Source organism: Schistocerca nitens, chromosome 7 (genome assembly GCF_023898315.1).
Source record: "Schistocerca nitens isolate TAMUIC-IGC-003100 chromosome 7, iqSchNite1.1, whole genome shotgun sequence".
NCBI classification, from domain to species: Eukaryota; Metazoa; Arthropoda; class Insecta; order Orthoptera; family Acrididae; genus Schistocerca; species Schistocerca nitens.
This window is the reverse complement of record NC_064620.1, coordinates 610,797,078-610,820,809: the sequence shown is the minus strand read 5'-3', so window position 1 is coordinate 610,820,809 and position 23,732 is coordinate 610,797,078. Positions and strand designations below refer to the sequence as shown.

The following is a 23,732-nucleotide window of genomic DNA, read 5'->3' as shown; positions in this document are numbered from 1 at the left end:
AATATCATACAGCATTTGAAGCAGCAATGACCACTGTTGGAATATTTTGCAGAATTAGTATAATTCTCAAAAATTAATAATTCATAACGTCTTGGTGGTTTAGGACAAAAATTGCTTCTTTTATTTCAATAATAATGTTTCAGCAACCTAGTTGCTTCAATTTGTCTTATAAAAAATATGTCATTTCAGTGGAATGTTCAGGTTCAGTGATGTTATGGACTGTGCTTCAACTGCATCATTTGAGAAGTTAAAGCAGCTGGATTATGATATCCAAGCAGATGAAGGCTGCAATGTGCAGTTCACATCGGTAAGAATTTTACTTTTATTTTCGTTGTATGGCTTTTTTTTTAGAAGAGGAAAACACTATCTGAATAGGTACCAAAGTAAACAAATACATAGGTCTTAAGAACCACATTCAAAATGGTGATCAAACTACTTGTACAACAAATTACAAATTTTGTGGAAGTACTTGGGCTCTTCTGGACCAGTGTTTGCCTGGATGGAGGGGGGGGGGGGGCAGTTGTATTTGCTTAGTCTTCTGTGTGGGCAACGTTGCCTGAGCCCCGTGTCAAGCATCTTCTGACTGTAGCCCGTAACAACTTAATGTCCTTGTCTCCCTCGATATGATGTTTGTTAATACTTACTTTTATTGATTTCTTTAGCACAATCTCTCAATAGTAAGATCACAGCAAGGTTATGCATTGAAATAAAATGTTTTTACGTTGAAGCTGTGTTCTTTCACCATCGATTTCTCTTTATATCCTATGTGTATGCATTTAATGCTTGTCATGCTATGCTGAGAGATACAGTACTGCCTTTGTACATTGTGCTGGTGCTTTTGTATACCTGGTACATGTGGCAGGTTACACATATCTTTAATCTTTCATGGTGCCTGAAAACGATTGTATAATTGATTTAAGTTATTCATATAATTACAGTTTATCACACTGCAGACCAAGTCTCAGTGAAGATTGATTTAAATTTTTAATTTCCCAGGAATCTCAACAATGTTGTTGAGTGTGGTTCTGTAAGGAACATTGTTGTGCAAAGTCAGCAATTACAGGGAGAGCATCATAAAGAAATCAATAGGAATAAGGATAAACACAGAGGAGTGCTATCATCTCAAGTTTGCGTGAAATCCTCTGTAAGCAGCCTTTGTGAGAGCTCACCTACAAATATGTTGCACATGAGCCGAGGCAAGAATGTACACCAAATGAATAAGCACAGCTTCTACATATACAAACAAGAGGACATTCCCAAGGACTCGACACTTCATCTGAGAGTTATGGATATGACCCTTGTTGCAATGCCGCGGAATCTGAGCATGGCCGCGGAATCTGAGCATGGCCGCCAACTCAAACCCAAGAGCTACTCATCAGTATTATACGTAAGGGGACGCACACTCATGCACATATCGGTCCATTGTCTCAGGACTGCAGTCCAACTGGGGTGAGGATTGCTAGCAGAGGAGAGGAAGGGGGGGGGGTGCAATAGTGACAGCTGGGAGGGAGAGGCAGCAAGGGAATTAAATAAGAATGTGGCAACAACGACCATGTCCTGGTGCAGGCTGCAATAATTGTTTGACACACGATGAAGTGAGACTAAGTTGGGCATGGGTGAAGGGGTAATAAAACGGGGCGGGAAGGGGCGGAGGCCATGAAAGATTAATGGAGGGAACTGAGAGCCACAAATGTAGGTGTCAAGTCTTAACACCTACTGTGCTATCTGTTTCAGCTGGCCCTCTTCAGCCTCAACATCTACTTCAGCCTCAACATCTACTTCTGTCTCAGGTGTCTTTATCTGCATAAAGACCATCAACCATCAACAGTAGTCATCTTTGACATGTGCCATAAATTGCACACCAAAGTTTGTTTCCCATACAGTTGGTCAGCCCTTGGATGGTACATTTGGAATGATGAAAAAACCCTTTTCCCAGTTTGTTGGTTTTGCTAACATCTTCACAGACAGGCACTATTCATGACATGTAGTTCACAAGCAGGCCTGATGTACCCTATCTCAAGTCCTAAATTCACCATCTATCTACATTAACCAGCTGCAAAGGAGCAGCACCCTCCCGCATCCCCCCCCCCCCCAAAAAAAAAGAAAAAGAAAAAAGAGAGAGAGAGAACGCCTTGGACAACTTAGCTGTATCTAGTGCTAAGGCTTTTTCTCTCTTTCATTGTGCCCCAAAATGAAGAACATCGTTTGAAAAATCCTTCCCACCGCTGTAGTGTTTCAGGATGTTACAGCAAATATCATGGTCCACTATGAAGAATCGTTCCAACAAGACATGATTGCTATAGAGGAAATTGGTAGAAATAGTGTTCAAGGTGAAATTAGAGACCATCCGTGCCGCTTTTTACTGGCACAGATGCTGTGGAAAGGACAAGGTATGTTGGCAGTGAATGTGCAACATCTAGCAGCTGGGCCTCCAGTTGAAGGTGTCATGGGCTGCCTGGAATACACAGCCTGCTGACAATGTCAACTTCATCATCAAGACAAATGAATTATCTTTTAATATACCACTGCCTGTCTGTATGGCCTTCAAATCAGAAGTGTTTCAATGATTTTTGTCTGTTACCATAGATATAGCTTCATTGAACCACTGTAATATATATCAGTGAGACGTAATGAACTGTAAAATATAGAAGAGCTGAATCAAGAGTTCATTCAGTCATTTCGTAGCTTGGAGTAGAAGTTGCGATCTCTCATTTAACATTTCCTGCAAGATGGAATGAAGTGCGGAAGAGTCGGATGTTCGAGCGTGGTGATGGGATGGAGAGTGTATGGACCACCAGAACGATGTAGCAAGACAATAATTCATCAAGAACAGACATTTGAGGTGGTAACAGATGGCATTCTAAAACTGTGTTAAAGATGTATTCAACCTATATAAAGCATACTGACAGCTTTTAGTGCAGCTATTTGTAAATTTTACACAGTATTTGGTGACTGTGAAGTGAGGAGAAACTGCGAGGCTGGAAAGATCACAAGTTTTGCAAGAAAGTATACCAATTTTCAGGAAATGTTGAGATTATTATTTTCGTTTCCTGTGGCAACTGAGGACAAACAAGAGAGCTAAATCGCTCGATACACCACGTCATCTAAATATTTCGACGAGAAATAAAAGATACTAAAGAAATAATATTGAAAAGTGCACGATAACATTATTGACACACCTAATTGGATAGCTGAAAGACAGTTGCCAGTCGTGTGTGTGTGTGTGTGTGTGTGTGTGTGTGTGTGTGTGTGGTTTTTTTTTTCTCCATCACACCCGAGTGTGTTTTCTCCATCACACCCGATAAATTTTCTTCTAAATTTTAGTTGTATTTTATCTGAGTTGTGTGTCTGCAATGCGCGTACACACATTGCAGACACGCAACACAGATAAAATACAGCTAAAATTTAGAAGAAAATTTATCGGGTGTGATGGAGAAGACAGCTGACGTAGTAGTGGCTTGTTGACAAAACATGTACCATCTCAGCACAGCTGTTGACTACAAAACATATACCATCTCAGCACAGCTGTTGACTACAAAACATACCATCTCAGCACAGCTGTTGACTACAAAACATATACCATCTCAGCACAGCTGTTGACTACAAAACATATACCATCTCAGCACAGCTGTTGACTACAAAACATATACCATCTCAGCACAGCTGTTGACTACAAAACATATACTATCTCAGCACAGCTGTTGACTACAAAACATGTACCATCTCAGCACAGCTGTTGACTACAAAACATATACCATCTCAGCAGAGCTGTTGACTACAAAACATGTACCATCTCAGCACAGCTGTTGACTACAAAACATATACCATCTCAGCACAGCTGTTGACTACAAAACATATACCATCTCAGCACAGCTGTTGACTACAAAACATATACCATCTCAGCACAGCTGTTGACTACAAAACATATACCATCTCAGCACAGCTGTTGACTACAAAACATATACCATCTCAGCACAGCTGTTGACTACAAAACATGTACCATCTCAGCACAGCTGTTGACTACAAAACATGTACCATCTCAGCACAGCTGTTGACTACAAAACATGTACCATCTCAGCACAGCTGTTGACTACAAAACATATACCATCTCAGCACAGCTGTTGACTACAAAACATATACCATCTCAGCACAGCTGTTGACTACAAAACTATATGCAAGTTCATCGCCAGCTTGATTACTTGGTTGGATCACTGAAGCAGATAGAGATAAGCTGTAGTTGGCTAAATGCTCAGAAGATGTATAGGGACTGAAAGGGACAGGCCAGTGTGTATCGACAAATTGTTAGCATGTTTCGAGGAAGCAAAGTACTTTAGTTCGGTGGATTTAATGGCTGGCTATTGGTAGATTAGTTCAGATGAAGATGCAAAACAATACACACCATTTTTTCATGTTGGAAAATCATTTAAATACAAAATATCACTATTTGGGCTAAATATACTTGTTTCTGTATTTACGTGAGTCTGAGATAAAGCTTTTGGCAGGGAGCTACTGCAAGAGCTTTTGATCTACATAATTATTTTATTAATCATATCCAAAACTTGGAAAGAACAATGTTACTAAGAACCTTGGATAAATTTTATGAGGCAGGTATAACAATTAAGTTAGCAAAGTCACACTTTGGAGGTGATGAACTGAAGTTTGAAGGACATCTTGTGGGAGTAAACAATGTAAAACTAGACCCTGAACACACGAGCTGTGAAGGATTATCTAACATTCTTTACTTCGGGACAATTCTGTTCAATCTTAAGATTAGCTGATTTCTGCCACCAGTATATATGTGAACAAGTTATGAATGAACCACGTTTGTTATTGTTATTAAAACAGATAGCTATTTGGAATTGTTTCAGGGTGAATGGGATCCTGAGTTGGAAGAACATAAAATAATTGCTTTTGCTAGCCGAAGCTTAAACAGACTTGTATTGAATTATACTGCAATGGAAAAAGTTATTAGCAATAGTGTAGAGTTTACAAAAATTTAAACCCTCATTTGGGGTTCTCAAATAGTACTCTATACCAACCACCGAGAACTTAACTTTTTGATGGAGAGTCATTTATACATAGCTGCCTCATGCATTGGGTACTGTTTCTTCAACAGTTTCATATAGATATAAAATACATTTAAGGTTTAACAGAATAAAGTTTCAGGCAGATTATCAGAAGTGAAGGATTTTACAAAAACCAAGGGGCCTGAGATAATATTTGCTGTTAACTTTAGTTACACTGAAAATGAAAGAAACTAGCAAATCAAATAAAACAAGAAACATTGAAGTTTCAAGAGTAAAGTTCAGAAATGTAAGCAGGGGTTGTTACTACCAGCAGAGAGAGAATTGTGGATAGTGGTAAACTACGTGTTACATTGATGAAAGTCAGAATACACAATTTTGGAAACTACGTATTATTGAATATGCTCGAACAGAATTGGTGTGGTTCATACGTAAAGTGTATGATCATTTCAGTATACATATAAGTATTACACACATGAGTAAGTTCTGTCATTTCAGAGGCTTAAATAAATTTATTGAGAACCTGTATAACATGTCAGAAGGTAAAGGAGGATAATACTGGTATTTGTTATGCAGTGCATCAGATGTTGCCGAAAGGATTACATGATTTAACAGTTTCTGATTTTTATGCTCTGTTGCTGACTGATAGGGAAATGTCACATTTATATATGTGCTTGTGGAATGCTGGTCCAGATATTTGTACAAATACTGAGACAATAATTAACTGTTTGCAAAAATATTTTGCTGAAGTAGGAAAACTGAAGTGACTTATTACAGATCATGGAACACAATTTATTAGTCATAGTTTTGACATGAGAAGGCATAAAATGTATTGCAATTTCAAAATAAAGTCCAAGATCATAACCTTGTGAATGGATAATGAAGTAAATAGGAAGGTTACCTAGGACATAGTTCTAAAAGGCAAACAACCTAGGCACAACTAAATGAACTACCCCATTTATCAAATGGATTGTCACTCGTAAGAATATTACGCCACAAATTCATTGAGAGGCATTATTGAAGTTATTTAAATGGCCAGAGGCAAATGTAGATCTAACAAATTAAGTAGAAGAAGTGGTGAAATGGCATTTACGAGAATCAGCATGCAAATGACGAGGTAAATACTTTAAGGTGACAAGTCATGGGACACCCTAAAATTCCATGTGAAACATCTTTTTGACTGGCATAGTGAAGCAGTTTGACATGGTATGGATTCAACAAATTTTTGGGAGTCCCTTGCAGAAATATTGAACCATGCTCCTCTATAGCTGTCCATCATCATGAAAATGTTGCTGGTGCAGGATTTTGTGCATAAGCAGACCTCTTGATTATGACCCATTAATCTTCATTGGGATTCATGTCGGGCAGCCTGGATGGCAAAATATTTGCTTGATTTGCCTAGACTATTCTTCAGACCTGTCACGAACAACTGTGACCCCATTCCATTGTTTGGAAACATTAAGTCCGTGAATGGCCACAAATGGTGTCAAAGTAACTGAATATAACTGTTTCCAGTCAGTGATTGGTTCAGTTGGACCAGAGAAGCCAGTCCATTCCATGTAAACACAGCGCACACCATTATGGATCCACCAACATGCACAGTGCCTTGTTGACAACTTGGGTCCATGATTTTATGCAGTCTGCACCACACCTGAATCCTACCACCATCTCCTACCAACTGAAACTGGGATTCATCTGACCAGGCCATAGTTTTCCAGTTGTCTGGAATCAAATGAATATGGTCACTAGTAGGGCAAGAGGGGCACTGTAGGTGAAGCATCATTTGTCTGCTACCACAGCCCATTAATACTAAATTTTGCCGCACTTTCCTAACAGATACATTTGTCTTACATCCCACATTGATTTCTGTGGTTGTTCCATGCAGTGTTGCATGTCTGTTAGCACTGACAACTACACAAACAGCACTGCTCTCGGTTGTTACGTGAAGGCCGTCGGCCACTGTGTTGTCCTTGGTGAGAGATAATGTCTTAAAATTTGGTATTCGTGGTGTACTCTTGATACTGTGGATCTCAGAGTATTGAATTCCCTAATGATTTCTGAAATAGAATGTCCCATGCCCCTAGCTACAACTACCATTCCTTGTTCAAAGTCTGTAAATTCGGGTCGGAAACCTGTTCACATGAATTACCTGAGTAAAAATGACAGCTCCACCAACGCACTGCCCTTTTATAGCTTTTGTACATGATACCACTGCCATCTGTGTACGTGTATATCATGATCTCGTGACTTTTGTAACCTCAGTGTAGAATGAAAAAGCAGTTACATCAGTACTTAACTTAATGACTTATTGTTAGTCAAAGTAGTACATCGAAGCTCTAACATAAAGGAACACAAGAATTTTTTTCCAAGGTGCAGTGGACATTATATGATAATCAATAGATCACATCCAAAAGCAGTTTTCTTGCTAAAACCAAATACCAGTTGAGTAAAAGGTTCATACAGTGTGGGTGTGCAGAAATAGAATCCACTAGTTACCTAGAAGTTCACGACTTTGTATAATATTATAACTAACAATAATTGCAAATACAACAAAGTAAATGGAGCATAAGGCACATTTGTCAATAATCAGCTTGAACTTCAACGATATTATTGCAATAAATAATTAGCACAAAAGATACCAGAGAAATTGCAGATTTGTAAATGAGTAGTCACTTTTTTGAGTACAGAAACTACTGATTTGAGGTGATCGAAACAGTAAATAAGGCATTTACTGTAAGTTTTACACTGGTCGAATAGCAAATGAGAAAAATATTTCACGAATGCTTGCTGTGTCAGTAGTGCACATGTCAAAAATATATGGTTAGGTACCTGAATAATCACAAGAGACAAGGTATGACATTTATGACATTCGATGTTACTCAGGACAATCATGATTTACAAATTATGAATTTTCTTTTTATCACGAGTTGTTGCATCTGTATCAACACTTTTGTAATATGGATTTGTTGGGACTACTTTTTGAGGACTTGACCAGGAGAAACTGTGACACTTTGTTCTGTAGAGCATGCTGAATATCTATGTCCTCAGAGCTCATAATGATGTATCTGCCAGACGGGAGACTGTGGGGTGGGTGCGTGGGTGGGAATGATAACCAGTCTTTGGGATCTGTCTTCTTCCCTTCCTCAGTTCCAATAAATGTTCTCCTTCCTCATTTTCGTTCTTCGTGTATGCAAGGTCCAGCACTATCTTCCCATCTGTCCATATTCAGTTATCGCTAGTGCGGAACTCTTTCCTTCTCTCTTTGATTACAGCCTGTTTTCACAGAACAGCCGATGTTTATCTGCACACATGGGACGATAGAACTTGAACAAGACAAGAAAGCTCATAGTAAATATTGCTTAGGCACATCAGCCATTTGGGGGAAGAGAATACCCATGAGGTAGGTAACAAACATGCAGACATACGAATGAAGTGTCGTTTGACAAGTGCAGACGCCAAAGAGAAAAGTACACTTTGGATAAGGTAGATAGCCAAATAGTAGAATAAGGAAGACATTGATAAGAATACTTACACTCTTGAGGAGAGACATTGAATAAGTATGTAAAGGGTATTGTGAACTGTTAAATTAAGAATCTGCAGTGAGACAAATGTTCCGTAGAGCACATATTAGCTAAAGTGTAAAAATGCTATTGTACTACTGGTACTACTACTCATTGAGTATAAATGGTAGAGCAAACAACTGTAATGGTGAGAGGATCTTTCCACAAGCCAGACCTTAATTACAAGCATAGAATAGTGATTAAAATAGTAGTAGCCACAAATCCCACTTGTTTATTTCATAATCAAAAGACCATTCATAGATCATACTGAGACAAATAAAGATATATAGAACGGACACTTTAAGCTGCAGTAGGTAGATGTAAAACAATACAGGAAAGGCTAGGTTATCATAGATTTGCTTTAATGTGAGAAAATGTGTTTATACTAGAGAACTGTAGAAAATTACAGATAAAGAGCTTACAGTGACATCAGAGTACTGCCAGACGAGTAAAATAAGGAACGTCTGAGTAGTATTGTAAAAGAATAATAAATAGGTGTTGTACTGTTTAGTTATGATAAAAAGGTGAAGTGTAACTGCAGTGAGGAAGGATGAATTGAAGACTGGTAGACAGATCCAGAAGAGATTGAACTATGCTACAGTCCTGTGAAATTAAGAAAGAAATGGCATATACCATATACAAGGTCTGTTCAAAAAATTCTGGAACTTCATCAACAAAATTTTTTACCTTTTACTTATAACAATATTATGAGAAGTAAAGTTGCTACTCACCATATAGTGGAGATGCTGAGCCATGAAAAAAAAAGAACAAAAAAGAAAACTTCGCGCGCGCGCACACACTCTCTCTCTCTGCAGTCTTGAGTGAGTGTTGCATTTTTGTGAGAGTTTGTGTGCGGGTCTTTGTGAGAGTTTGTGTGCAAGTTTTTGGTGGTGTGTTGTTGATGAAGGCCTTAATGGCCGAAAGCTTTAATTGTGAGTGTCTTTTTGTTGTGCCTATCTGCGACTCAGCATCTCGACTGTATGGTGAGTAGCAACTTTCCTTCTCATAATATTGTTACATTCCATCCCGGATTTTCCATGGTTTGATTTACCTTCTACTTACTGTGCTTGGTCTCCTTCGAAATACTCTCCTCTACAACTGATACTTAACTCCCAATGCCGTTTCCATTTTTGGAAGCAATCTAGGTATGCCTTTTGCTGGATCACATGAAGTGCCATCTGCGAATTTCCTTTTATCTAGTATGTCGTTGGAGATCTTCGTCCTTTCAATGGGTTTTTCAACTTTGGAAATAAAAAAGTCTGCAGGGGCCTGGTCTGGAGAGTATGGAGGATGAGGCAGTGAAGTGATTTAGTTTTTTGTGCAATAGTCGTGCATCAACAGGAATAAATGTAAAAGTGCATTATCATGATGCAAGAGCCATAAATTGTCTCATTTCATTTCAGGCCATTTTCTTCTCACATTTGTTCACAGGCATTGCAGCACATCCCAATAGTACCATCGATTAACAGGTTGTCCCTGTGACAAGAATTCATGATGAACTAATCCTTCAAAGTCAAAAAAAACTATCAGCATGGCTTTGCTATTTGACCTTTCCCAACCCATTCTGAAGATAGAACCTTGGTCTCAACATCATAACTGTAGACTCGTGTCCCATCATCGGCTGTGGTTCTCGTAAGGAATATCCCTTTCTCATTTGGCTCATCAGAGATTGCGAGGTGAAGGTCTTTCTGCTCTTGACTCGTGGGTCTTGGCAGCAACACAATGCATTCCAAGATCCTGTGTCAGGATTTCATGACATGATCCAACTGAAATGTTGGATTCTTCTGCAATCTCTTGGGCAGTCAGGCTTAGATTGACAGCCACAATTTTGTTGACGTTCCTGACGTGAACGTCATTGTGAGATGTCGAGTGGCGTCACGAATGTGATCTTTAACTCCTGTCCGGTCATTTTTAAAGTATGTGAACCATTTGTAACACTGAGAATGGCTTAAGCACGCATCACTGTAGGTTTCCTGCATCATTTGCTGTGTCTCTGTAAAGATTTTCTTGAGTTTCAGGCAAAATTTAATGCAGATGCATTGCTCCTCTAACTCTGCTATCTCGAGATTTGCAAACTGTGCGATAATGTCTACTCAAAAAAGTAGTGAAAAATAACTAACGGACATACAAGAATGAAACTTCCAGACTTCCAGCAGTTACACATTAAACACAGGCTTGTGCAGGGATGCCAAGCACATTTTGCTTCAAGACACTATTGGTGTGAAATTATGAATGTTCCAGAATTTTTTGAACAGACCTCGTATTTGTCGGGATTGAAATGGGACACTGTCATGGAAATAAAGAAAGAACGATTGTACAGTAAGGTCTAAAGATTATTTGATGGTGTAATTAAATAGTTACATTGACGATTGTCATGTAACTGGAGAGGTTTTCCTTACTAGTGAAGGTAATGAGAACATTGCTAGTTGCAAGGGGTGGAGACCTTTTACATCTCCATATGTACAAATGCAAGAGAATTTGAAATATTGAGGTGTACTCATGGAAGTTAAGGAATCTATATAAGTTGCTTCTAGAAATAATGTTGTATACATTTGTATGTTCCGTGTAAAAATATTAAATGAAAATGTGAGATGTCAACATCAGAAAATTTAAAAGCAAATTTGTCCTGTTATATTATCAAGCCCAAGCAAAAAGAATATCTACATACGTGAACAAATTTTAAATATTGATGAAGAGAGTTGTGTACAGAATTGTAAAACAAAACAATCATTTGCTGTGATAATTTTGACCTAGTGAATAGAAAGAAAAATGTTTTCTTGGGGATTTATGAGCTGTTAGTAACTGCATAGTAATCAGTTATGATGTGTGAAATATATGTACCTGTTGGATATGTATTACAATCATGATGTGTGTAAGAGTTATTACACATCTCTGTTGGAGATGTACTACAGCATTGGTAATGCATATAGTTAAGAAATTTGTACATGACATCTTTAGCTTCAGTGTGGGGATATTAGTGTATCGGGATCTGTTAGCAAGTATCCTAGTCCACCAGAAGAATCATCATCTCAACAAAAGATGATCGCAAGAGGAAATAGATAGAAATAGTGTGCAAGGTGAAATTAGACTGTCCGCACTGCTTTATATTGACACAGCTGCTATGGGAGGTTCAAGGTACGTTGGGGAGAATGTGTGGTATCTACAAGCTGGGGACACATATTTATTCTGTGATACCTCCTATTGGAGGTATCATGGGCTTTAAAATATATAATTGAAACAAATGTTCATTCAGTCATTCCGTAGCTCGGAGTTGAAGTTGTGATCTTTCATTTAGCATTCACTGCAAGATGGAACAAAGTGCAGAAGAGTTGGATGGTGAAGCATGGTGGTGGCACAGATTATCCGGACCACCAGAACAAGGTAGCAAGATGATGATGTATCAAGAAGACACACTTGAGGTAACATATGGCAGTCTAAAACTATGTTAAACGTGCACTCAAGCTGTATAAAGTTTTGTGACGGTCTTCGTAGCGACAAACACCGCCACACTTTTAGTAGCGGGCCGACCGGTCTGCTGGAACAGTGAACAGAAAGATGAAAACCCAAACACTCGGATTGAATGAAAGTCGGTACTTATCTTTATTACGAAGATACAGGAACACAGTGGTGAACATTGTCTCTACAGAAATCTGTCTAGTTCGAGTCGGGGCAGCTAGGTCAGCGTCGGCTGACGACAAATAACAACTCTGCTGCGATGTACCCACACTGACTAGCAAGTACACACTGCGGTGGCGAGTATACAACTCAGCGGCAGAATCCAGAACTGTCCTAGCGCTCGCGACTCCAGCGCTTAAGAAGCCAGAAGCCAGCAGTGGCGCGCGCAGACTTGCGGCGATTTCCAGTATCGCTGGCGCTGCTTATGCGGACGGCGTCCGGACTTTGATGCTGCCAACCTTTTGGCAGCGGGCTCGGGTGGCATTACTGGCTAGGATATAACATAAAGCATACCCACAGATTTATCACAGGCACTCTCAAATTTTATAGCATACCCCTATGCACAAAAAACCTGGATTATTGTTGTATCACATCTACTCCCAACCCCCTTTCCATATTAAAAATATCCTTTTGGAAGGAGCAACACCTGCCCCATGCACCCAACTTGCACACCCTATTCTAGCCCTGGGACAGGCATTGTCTATCCTAGAAGAGGCAGAGCCACCTGTGAAAGCAGTCACATTGTATACCAACTCTGATGCATATTTTGCGGTGCCTTTTGCACGATTGTAAGCCTTTTTTCCTTTCATTATTTATAGTCTTCCCCCAGAACTTACCAGTATCATATTAAAACAGTTTCTGTGATGAGCAACCCTGGAAATAGTGAGGATGCACAAATTCTGGAATATTATAAGATATCAAATGTTTCTCCCCTTTTGCTGTAAGTTTGTATAAGACTACTGAATGATTTGCAGAATCTAAGGCCTTAAACAATTTAAGAATAGCCCAATAAAATACAAAGACCAAGACAATGAGTTGGGTCTAGGCAAAGCAGTCAAATGTAATGAAATGGGATCTTTATTTAAAGGGTTCCAAACATAATAGCTCAATTAAAATAACTCCATTGGCAGCTGGCAGTATTTTTTGACATGGCTCGGCATGTACCTACAAAACAGGCGACACAGCAAGCGCATGGCAGTTGAGAAAGAACTATTAACAGGTGCCTGGCTGAAGCCAACCATTTGACTCGCTTAGATGTCGGTCATAAAGTTATTTTAACCAAAGTTTAATGTGAAAGTTTCGAAAACAGTGATTATGTGGAATAGGAAGTACATATTGTCTTCATACTGGAATGTATAGATGGAATTGTTGCATTAAGATATTTATTTCTACTAGGCTACAAAATAATTACTTCATTTATCTTGGTGTAAACAGCCACGACATAAGAAGAGCTCAACACAACTTTAGAGGCAGTTCATAAAATGCGTTCATACTGTAAATTCATTGCAGGATCCATCTGCATAGCTAATATTACCTGAAATTGCCTCCTACCAGAGCTTGAAAGTACTGCTAGAGTTGTAAAAGTTCTTTTATTATCACAAGACTGGTTTCGGGCTCTTATACGTCCATGTTCAGGTGTCGTAACTTGATGCTGTGAGGCCCCCTCTCCTTTGCGCAGTGGATGTGTACAAGGTGCGGTGCACTATACAATTTTCAACCTCTGGTATAATGCTCAACTGCAGATGTTCCTCCAACAGGATTGCTTGAAATTGCCTGTTAATGTCAAAATGTGCAGTAGCTATAGAAGTAAATTTTCTGATGCATCATTTTAAAAATCAAGAATGGTAGTTTCCTCAAATTGTTGAGATTGGTTTTGACTATTTTCAGCTCTTCCACGGCTTATTCTCATTTTAATGATTCAAGACATTAGAATTCTAAATTGAGAGGCCTACTGAGAGAGGGACTTATGCCACTTACACAAGAAAAGGGAGATATTATTTTCTAAACCATTGCACTGAGGCTTTATTTGTACAGTAAGGGGTTAATTTTTTACTGCTTAACTTTGTGTCAGGTAAATCATGCAAAAGTTGGTTAACAAGAAAATATAATCCCTTCTTTATGCATGTTGCTGTTGTTGTGGTCTTCAGTCCTGAGACTGGTTTGATGCAGCTCTCCATGCTACTCTATCCTGTGCAAGCCATCCCTGCTTAGCCATTTTGCACTTCCTGTCGATCTTATTTTTGAGACGTTTGTATTCCTTTTTGCCTGCTTCTTTTACTGCATTTTTATATTTTCTCCTTTCGTCAATTAAATTCAATATTTCTTCTGTTACCCAAGGATTTCTACTAGCCCTCGTCTTTTTACCTACTTGATCCTCTGCTGCCTTCACTACTTCATCCCTCATAGCTACCCATTCTTCTTCTACTGTATTTCTTTCCCCCATTCCTGTCAATTGTTCCCTTATGCTCTCCCTGAAACTCTGTACAACCTCTGGTTCTTTCAGTTTATCCAGGTCCCATCTCCTTAAATTCCCACCTTTTTGCAGTTTCTTCAGTTTTAATCTACAGGTCATAACCAATAGATTGTGGTCCGAGTCCACATCTGCCCCTGGAAATGTCTTACAATTTAAAACCTGGTTGCTAAATCTCTGTCTTAGCATTATATAATCTATCTGATACCTTTTAGTATCTCCGGGATTCTTCCATGTATACAACCTTCTTTCATGATTCTTAAACCACGTGTTAGCTATGATTATGTTGTGCTCTGTGCAAAATTCTACCAAGCGGCTTCCTCTTTCATTTCTTAGCCCCAATCCATATTCACCTACTATGTTTCCTTCTCTCCCTTTTCCTACACTCTAATTCCAGTCACCCATGACTATTAAATTTTCGTCTCCCTTCACAATCTGAATAATTTCTTTTATTTCATCATACATTTCTTCAATTTCTTCGTCATCTGCAGAGCTAGTTGGCATATAAACTTGTACTACTGTAGTAGGTGTGGGCTTCGTATCTATCTTGGCCACAATAATGCGTTCACTATGCTGTTTGTAGTAGCTTACCCGCATTCCTATTTTCCTATTCATTATTAAACCTACTCCTGCATTACCCCTATTTGATTTTGTGTTTATAACTCTGTAGTCACCTGACCAGAAGTCTTGTTCCTCCTGCCACCGAACTTCACTAATTCCCACTATATCTAACTTTATTATTATGCATAATAATACAAAAATGCCCCATTGGCAGTTTGGTGTAATTAATTTTTTTCTGTTACATTTTCATAGTTTATGCAATTGCCTTGTTTTTAATATGTATATCTTTAATAGGGCACAACCGGACAGCCAAAAGCAACCTTGTTAAGTCACCATAGTGTTGTCAACAACTCATATTTCTTGGGTGAGAGAGCAGGCCTATATAAAAAGGTAAGTTATATATCATTTTACCTATTACCTGAGAGATTTAAATATAGTAATATGGGTATTCGAGAGCAGGGAATCTGTTGTGTTCTAGCATCATCGTATATGTCTACAAGTGCCCTTTTTTCACTGTTTTGGAAATGTGTGTGGAGTTCTCAATTCACTGCATCATGGGTGTACAATTGTGTTACCTTCAGCGGGTTTCAAAGGAGAGGATTCAGCAAAAGCAATACTGAAAGAAAAGTAAGTTTTTTGTAATCATCTTATCATAATTAACAATTAGTTGCAGACCAAATTGTTTAATAGTTGATAGTCTTCTGAACTGAATATTACAAACATTCATCATCTCAGCCAGGCACAGGCACAAAATATAAATTCTGATGTACTGTGATTTATTTAGAACAAACTACAGAAAATTAAACACACTCACTAAATAGTCACTGTAAACTAAACATGAATTGGAACAAGGGCAAGTAAAATTTTTTACAGAAGTCAGAAGTCGAAGCCCAAACAGTAACTGGAAAAAATAATTACACACACACACACACACACACACACACACACACCAGCTGACAGCTCTTTGATGACTCATATTTAAAATTTCTATGAAAACCTTCCCCCCCATGAACCATGGACCTTGCCGTTGGTGGGGAGGCTTGCGTGCCTCAGCGATACAGATGGCCGTACCGTAGGTGCAACCACAACGGAGGGGTATCTGTTGAGAGGCCAGACAGACATGTGGTTCCTGAACAGGGGCAGCAGCCTTTTCAGTAGTTGCAGGTGCAACAGTCTGGATGATTGACTGATCTGGCCTTGTAACATTAACCAAAACGGTCTTGCTGTGCTGGTACTGCGAACGGCTGAAAGCAAGGGGAAACTACGGCCGTAATTTTTCCCGAGGGCATGCAGCTTTACTGTATGATTAAATGATGATGGTGTCCTCTTGGGTAAAATATTCCGGAGGTAAAATAGTCCCCCATTCGGATCTCCGGGCGGGGACTACTCAGGAGGATGTCGTTATCAGGAGAAAGAAAACTGGCGTTCTACGGATCGGAGCGTGGAATGTCAGATACCTTAATCGGGCAGGTAGGTTAGAAAATTTAAAAAGGGGAATGGATAGGTTAAAGTTAGATATAGTGGGAATTAGTGAAGTTCGGTGGCAGGAGTAACAAGACTTTTGGTCAGGTGGTTACAGGGTTATAAATACAAAATCAAATAGGGGTAATGTAGGAGTAGGTTTAATAATGAATAAAAACATAGGAGTGCGGGTTAGCTACTACAAACAGCATAGTGAACGCATTATTGTGGCCAAGATAGACACAAAGCCCATGCCTACTACAGTAGTACAAGTTTATATGCCAACCAGCTCTGCAGATGATGAAGAAATAGATGAAATGTATGACAAGATAAAAGAAATTATTCAGGTAGTGAAGGGAGACGAAAATTTAATAGTCATGGGTGACTGGAATTAGTGTAGGTAAAGGGAGAGAAGGAAACATAGTAGGTGAATATGGATTGGGGGGAAGGAATGAAAGAGGAAGCCGCCTTGTAGAATTTTGCACAGAGCATAACTTAATCATAGCTAACACTTGGTTCAAGAATCATAAAAGAAGGTTGTATACATGGAAGAATCCTGGAGATACTAAAAGGTATCAGATAGATTATATAATGCAAGGACAGAGATTTAGGAACCAGGTTTTAAATTGTAGGATATTTCCAGGGGCAGATGTGGACTCGGACCACAATCTATTGGTTATGAACTGCAGATTCAAACTGACGAAACTGCAAAAAGGTGGGAATTTAAGGAGATGGGACCTGGATAAACTGAAAGAACCAGAGGTTGTACAGAGTTTCAGGGAGAGCATAAGGGAACAATTGACAGGAATGGGGGAAAGAAATACAGTAGAAGAAGAATGGGTAGCTCTGAGGGATGAAGTAGTGAAGGCAGCAGATCAAGTAGGTAAAAAGACGAGGGCTAGTAGAAATCCTTGGGTAACAGAAGAAATATTGAATTTAATTGATGAAAGGAGAAAATATAAAAATGCAGTAAATGAAGCAGGCAAAAAGGAATACAAACGTCTCAAAAATGAGATCGACAGGAAGTGCAAAATGGCTAAGCAGGGATGGCTAGAGGACAAATGTAAGGATGTAGAGGCTTGTCTCACTAGGGGTAAGATAGATACTGCCTACAGGAAAATTAAAGAGACCTTTGGAGAGAAGAGAACCACTTGTATGAATATCAAGAGCTCAGATGGCAACCCAGTTCTAAGCAAAGAAAGGATGGCAGAAAGGTGGAAGGAGTTTATAGAGGGTTTATACAAGGGCGATGTACTTGAGGACAATATTATGGAAATGGAAGAGGATGTAGATTAAGACGAAATGGGAGATAAGATACTGTGTGAAGAGTTTGACAGAGCACTGAAAGACCTGAGTCGAAACAAGGCCCCGAGAGTAGACAACATTCCATTAGAACTACTGATGGCCTCGGGAGAGCCAGTCATGACAAAACTCTACCATCTGGTGAGCAAGATGTATGAGACAGGCGAAATACCCTCAGACTTCAAGAAGAATATAATAATTCCAATCCCAAAGAAAGCAGGTGTTGACAGATGTGAAAATTACCGAACTATCAGTTTAATAAGTCACAGCTCCAAAATACTAACGCGAATTCTTTACAGACGAATGGAAAAACTGGTAGAAGCCAACCTCGGGGAAGATCAGTTTGGATTCCGTAGAAATGTTGGAACACATGAGGCAATACTGACCTTACGACTTATCTTAGAAGAAAGATTAAGAAAAGGCAAACCTACGTTTCTAGCATTTGTAGACTTAGAGAAAGCTTTTGACAATGTTGACTGGAATACTCTCTTTCATATTCTGAAGGTGGCAGGGGTAAAATACAGGGAGCGAAAGGCTATTTACAATTTGTAGAGAAACCAGATGGCAGTTATAAGAGTCGAGGGGCATGAAAGGGAAGCAGTGGTTGGGAAAGGAGTGAGACAGGGTTGTAGCCTCTCCCCGATGTTATTCAATCTGTATATTGAGCAAGCAGTAAAGGAAACAAAAGAAAAATTCGGAGTAGGTATTAAAATTCATGGAGAAGAAGTAAAAACTTTGAGGTTCGCCAATGACATTGTAATTCTGTCAGAGACAGCAAAGGACTTGGAAGAGCAGTTGAACAGAATGGACAGTGTCTTGAAAGGAGGATATAAGATGAACATCAACAAAAGCAAAACGAGGATAATGGAATGTAGTCAAATTAAGTCGGGTGATGCTGAGGGAATTAGATTAGGAAATGAGACACTTAAAGTGGTAAAGGAGTTTTGCTATTTAGGGAGTAAAATAACCAATGATGGTCGAAGTAGAGAGGATATAAAATGTAGACTGGCAATGGCAAGGAAAGCGTTTCTCAAGAAGAGAAATTTGTTAACATCGAGTATAGATTTGTGTCAGGAATTCGTTTCTGAAAGTATTTGTGTGGAGTGTAGCCATGTATGGAAGTGAAACATGGACGATAACTAGTTTGGACAAGAAGAGAATAGAAGCTTTCGAAATGTGGTTCTACAGAAGAATGCTGAAGATAAGGTGGGTAGATCACGTAACTAATGAAGAGGTATTGAATAGGATAGGGGAGAAGAGAAGTTTGTGGCACAACTTGACCAGAAGAAGGGATCGGTTGGTAGGACATGTTTTGAGGCATCAAGGGATAACAAATTTAGCATTGGAGGGCACCATGGAGGGTAAAAATCGTAGAGGGAGACCAAGAGATGAATACACTAAGCAGGTTCAGAAGGATGTAGGTTGCAGTAGGTACTGGGAGATGAAGAAGCTTGCACAGGATAGAGTAGCATGGAGAGCTGCATCAAACCAGTCTCAGGACCGAAGACCACAACAACAACAACTGTGATTTATTTAGAACAAACTACAGAAAATTATACAGACTCACTAAATAGTCACTGTAAACTAAACATGAATTGAAACAAGGGCAGGTGAAATTTTTACCGAAGTCCAAGCCCAAACAGTAACTAACTGGAAAAAAATCACACACACACACACACACACACACACACACACACACACACACACACACACACACACACACACAAAAACTGATAGCTCTATGATGACGTGCTGATGTTTGCTGCTACATCAGCTGCTCCCTGGGGAAGGTGGATTGTCATTGCAATGGGAAATGTACGTGCCATCCAAGATACGTTCAGCACTTGGGTTGAGTTTCTCCTTCATCTGGAAATGTGGCTGGTTACATTGTGCAAGCATTTGTAGTAATGCAGGTAGCATGAAGACTGGGTTCGACATTGATCAAAATTTCGATGGTTCTTTAGCCTCAGCCAATGACATGACAAGGGCCTGTGTATGGAAGTGTCACTGCGAGTTTCACTCTATCTGTGCATAGCATAACATGTGTGCATATAGGTAGGTGAAGTTCCACGTCTTTGTGCTTTCTGAGGTTGGATTTGATTCACCCGTTCCCTCGGGCAAGAAATGAAGTACGTAAGATTGATGTCATCCATCTTGACTGCACTTAGAAGAGTTGCCTCACTTGGCAGTTGCTGGGCTTTGCCATATACGAGCTCAGCTGATGGAGAGTCCAGGTCAGGTTCATAAGTGCTTCACATACTGAGCAAGACCAATGGTAAGGTTGTTGTCCAGTGTGGATCGTGACACATGATTGTGGCTCCTAATGAACTGTGGCAGTGTTCTCTCTTGCCATTACTTGTTGAGTGATAGCGTGTGGTCTTCTGATGTACGGCACAACAGAATTTGCTCAGCTGGGCAAACAATTTAGACTCTTAATTGTCGGCTGTGGGCTGTTGTGATATGTAGCAAACAACCAAAGCTTGAAATCCAGTGTGAAATGGAGGTGGCGGCCAGTGTTCCTGCTGAAATATTGTTGACTGGTATGACTTCAGGCCAGCAGGTAAATCAGTTGATCGCTCTTAATAGGTATTGTTGACTATTCAGTAAAGGCACATGTGCAAATCATGTGGTTGCATCAGGGAAATTTCACACTGACACAGGAATGTGCACGTGGTGAGATACTTCACTACATTGACACTGAACACATGCTTGAGTCCACACTTGATCATCTTTCTGCATACCAGGCCATATGAAATGGTTAGCAATTAGTTAAACTGTAGATCTGATGCCAGGATGGTGAAAGTTATGAAGGGTCTCAGTACCTTGTCTGGAGAGACTTCACAACAAAGCTTTACATTTGTGCCAGGAACACCAATCAGTTTCAGCTGAAGATTGGAGGAAGCATCTTTGAGAAGGCCCTGAAGCTCCTAGTCTGACTTTCGTGCTTTAGGAAGTTACCAAAATCTATAGAATTCATTATGCTGTTTACGTGGGGTAGGCAGTCCACTACTGTGTTATCAATTTCTGTTATGTAGTGTATGTCAGTGCCGAATTGAGTGATAAATTCCAACTGATTGTATTGCTGTGGCATGCATTTATCATTAATCTGTTGGAAGGCACAGAAGGGTTTTGTCGCTGGTGAAAATGGTAAACACTCTTGCCTCCAACTGTGTGCAAAGTATTAAATACCTTGCAATCAAACTCACTTCCTTTTTAATTGTGACAGAGATCATGTTAATAAAATGCAGTTGGCTTCAGTGAACCATCTGTGTCTTGTTCCAGTGCTGAACTGACTGCAGTTTGACTTGATATAATATGCCAGACAACCTGGGCGCCAGTTGTGGAGACAATGACCATGGACTACTGAAAAGGTGAATGATGCCTTCCTTCCGCTTAATATTGAATTCCGCCTTGGCAACAGCATAGCTATCAGGGGCAAATCCTCTTCGCCTATATGAAATTGGTAGGCTGCAGTAGTCTTAATGTAGTGCACAAAGTTGTGACATACCTCGTTAGGTGCACCTGGAGGTAATATAGTACCGGGGAACTGCTACAGCAGCTTGGTGTATCTGCTGCCTGCCGACTGGATAAGCTTGGCACTGTGCATCGCTGCACTGCATCAAAAACCAGTAGCAGCTAGGCCAGTGATGAGATACTGTGTAACCAAAAGTATCCGGACACCTGGCTGAAAATGATTTAAAAGTTCGTGGCACCCTCCATCGGTAATGTTGGAATTCAGTATGGTGTTGGCCCATCCTTAGCCTTGATGACAGCTTCCACTCTCGCAGGTGTACATTCAGTCAGGTGCTGACGTGTTTCTTGGAGAAGGCAGCCCATTCTTCATGGAGTGCTGCACTGAGGAGAGGTATCAGTGTCAGGTGATGAGGCCTGGCATGAAGTCGGCAGTCCAAAACATCCCAGAGGTGTTCTATAGGATTCAGGTAAGGACTCTGTGCAGGCCAGTCCATTACAGGGAGGTTATTGTTGTGTAACTGCTCAGCCACAGGCAGTGCATTATGAACAGGTGCTCGATCTTGTTGAAAGACGCAATTGCCATCCCTGAATTGCTCTTCAACAATGCTAGAAGATGCTTAAAACATCAATGTAAGCCTGTGCTGTGATAGTGCCATGCAAAACAACAAGAGGTGCAAGCCCTCTCCATGAAAAACATGACCACACCATAACACCACTGCCTCAGAATTTTACTGTTCCCACTACACATGCTGGCAGATGACATTTACTGGGCATTCGCCATACTCACATCCTGCCATCAGATCACCACATTGTGTACTGTGATTCTTCATTCCACGCAATGTTTTTCCACTGTTCAGTCATCCAGTGTTTACGCTTCTTACACCAACCGTGGCGTCATTTGGCATATACCAGCGTGATATGTGGCTTATGAGCAGCTGCTCAACCATGAAATCAAAGTTTTCTCACCTCCCACATAAGTCATAGTACTTGCAATGGGTCCTGATGCAGTTTGGAATTCCTGTGTAATAGTCTGGATAGAAGTCTGCCTATTACACATTACAACCCTCTTCAACTATCGGCGGACTCTGTCATTCAACAGACGAGGTCAGGCTGTACGCTTCTGTGCTGTACGTGTCCCATCACGTTTCCACTTCACTATCAAATCAGAAGCAGTGTACCTAGGGATGTTTAAGAGTGTGGAAATCTTGCGTACAGACATATGACACAAGTAACACCCAATCACTTGACCACATTCGAAGTCCGTGAGTTCTGCGGAGCACCCCATCCTGCTCTCATGATGTCTAATGACTACTGAGGTCGTTGATATGGAGTACCTGGCAGTAGGTGGCAGCACAGTGCACCTAATATGAAAAAACATATGCTTTTGAGGGTGTCTGGATACTTTTGATCACATAGTGTACATGTTGACGATGTGTGGCAGTAGACAGTACTGCACCAGAAAGTCAGCTCAGTTAACCGATTAAATCATGTTTGCTCTGGTAAAGTTCCAAGCAGAAGTGCGAGATAATCCCAAATTCATTTCCGTGTGTTGTGTGCTGAAGGTTACTGTGCTAGAGTTTTTGGCTGCAGAGAGGTAGAGTCAAGTCGGCTGCCAATACTTAGGCAAAAGGATCAGTGTTAAAAATCAATCCTGCATCCACCAGAAACATCCATCGTATCTTCCAATCCATTATGACGGGGCACAAGGATGGCAACTGTCAACTGCGTGCATGTACGTCCAATTGCCGTTGCTGTTGGGGAAAGCACACAAAGTGCATTTACATGCCTGGTCTTTGAATTTCCAGTGTTACCAACAGATGTCAGACAATGGCTGTGCTGTGCTGCTCACTACTGAAGAGTTCATGGAGGAATGACTTACTGACCTCTCACATTGTGGCAAGAGAATAGATTACTCATTTGTTGGCTTAAGGCATCAACCTTGTTAACGAGGTATTCATAATCTACATGTATCACTGTGGCCAACGATGTGCTGTTGCGTGCCACTGCTGCTGAACTGTGTGGGGTGGCACAATCGCATCATGAATTTTACCTGCTACATCTGCCATGGCGTCAAGTGGCGTCTGTCTGGGCCGCTTCAGTGGCATTTACTTGAGCTGGCAGTTGGCTGCTCCAGTGTGTGCAGCAGTGTATCTGGTACCGTGCCTGTGTTGGCGCTGGTGAGTAGATGTTGGAGATACTGCAACGTGTTTCTGTCCCTGATGATGTCTTCCTGTATAAGTACATAAGTGCTCTTCTTCTGAGGCAGATACTCTGCTTATCAGCTCTCCTTTGAGCTTCTCCTATGACTCTGTTTCAGGTGCTGTGGTTATGTCCTGGACTACTGCAACACTAGAGCAAATTCTGTGGAGTCTGTGGTTACTAGAGTGCTGAGAAATTGCCTCAACTTTAGTAAACCATAGTGTA

The 23,732-nt window shown here is 40.3% G+C and overlaps 1 protein-coding gene across 3 annotated transcripts in view; it reads left to right on the top strand.

The window, feature by feature from the left end:
* The window catches only part of LOC126194978 (medium-chain acyl-CoA ligase ACSF2, mitochondrial-like), a 452,087-nt gene that overhangs the window by 391,639 nt on the left and 36,716 nt on the right, over positions 1–23,732 (top strand). For 2 of the 3 annotated variants that reach the window (XM_049933390.1, XM_049933392.1), the window contains exons 5-7: positions 190–307; positions 15,366–15,461; positions 15,550–15,698. The exons of the other annotated variant lie outside the window; for it this stretch is intronic. In XM_049933390.1, coding sequence (XP_049789347.1) covers positions 190–307; positions 15,366–15,461; positions 15,550–15,698 — 363 coding nt within the window. The remainder of the gene's footprint in view (positions 1–189; positions 308–15,365; positions 15,462–15,549; positions 15,699–23,732) is intronic. 3 annotated transcript variants of the gene reach the window in all.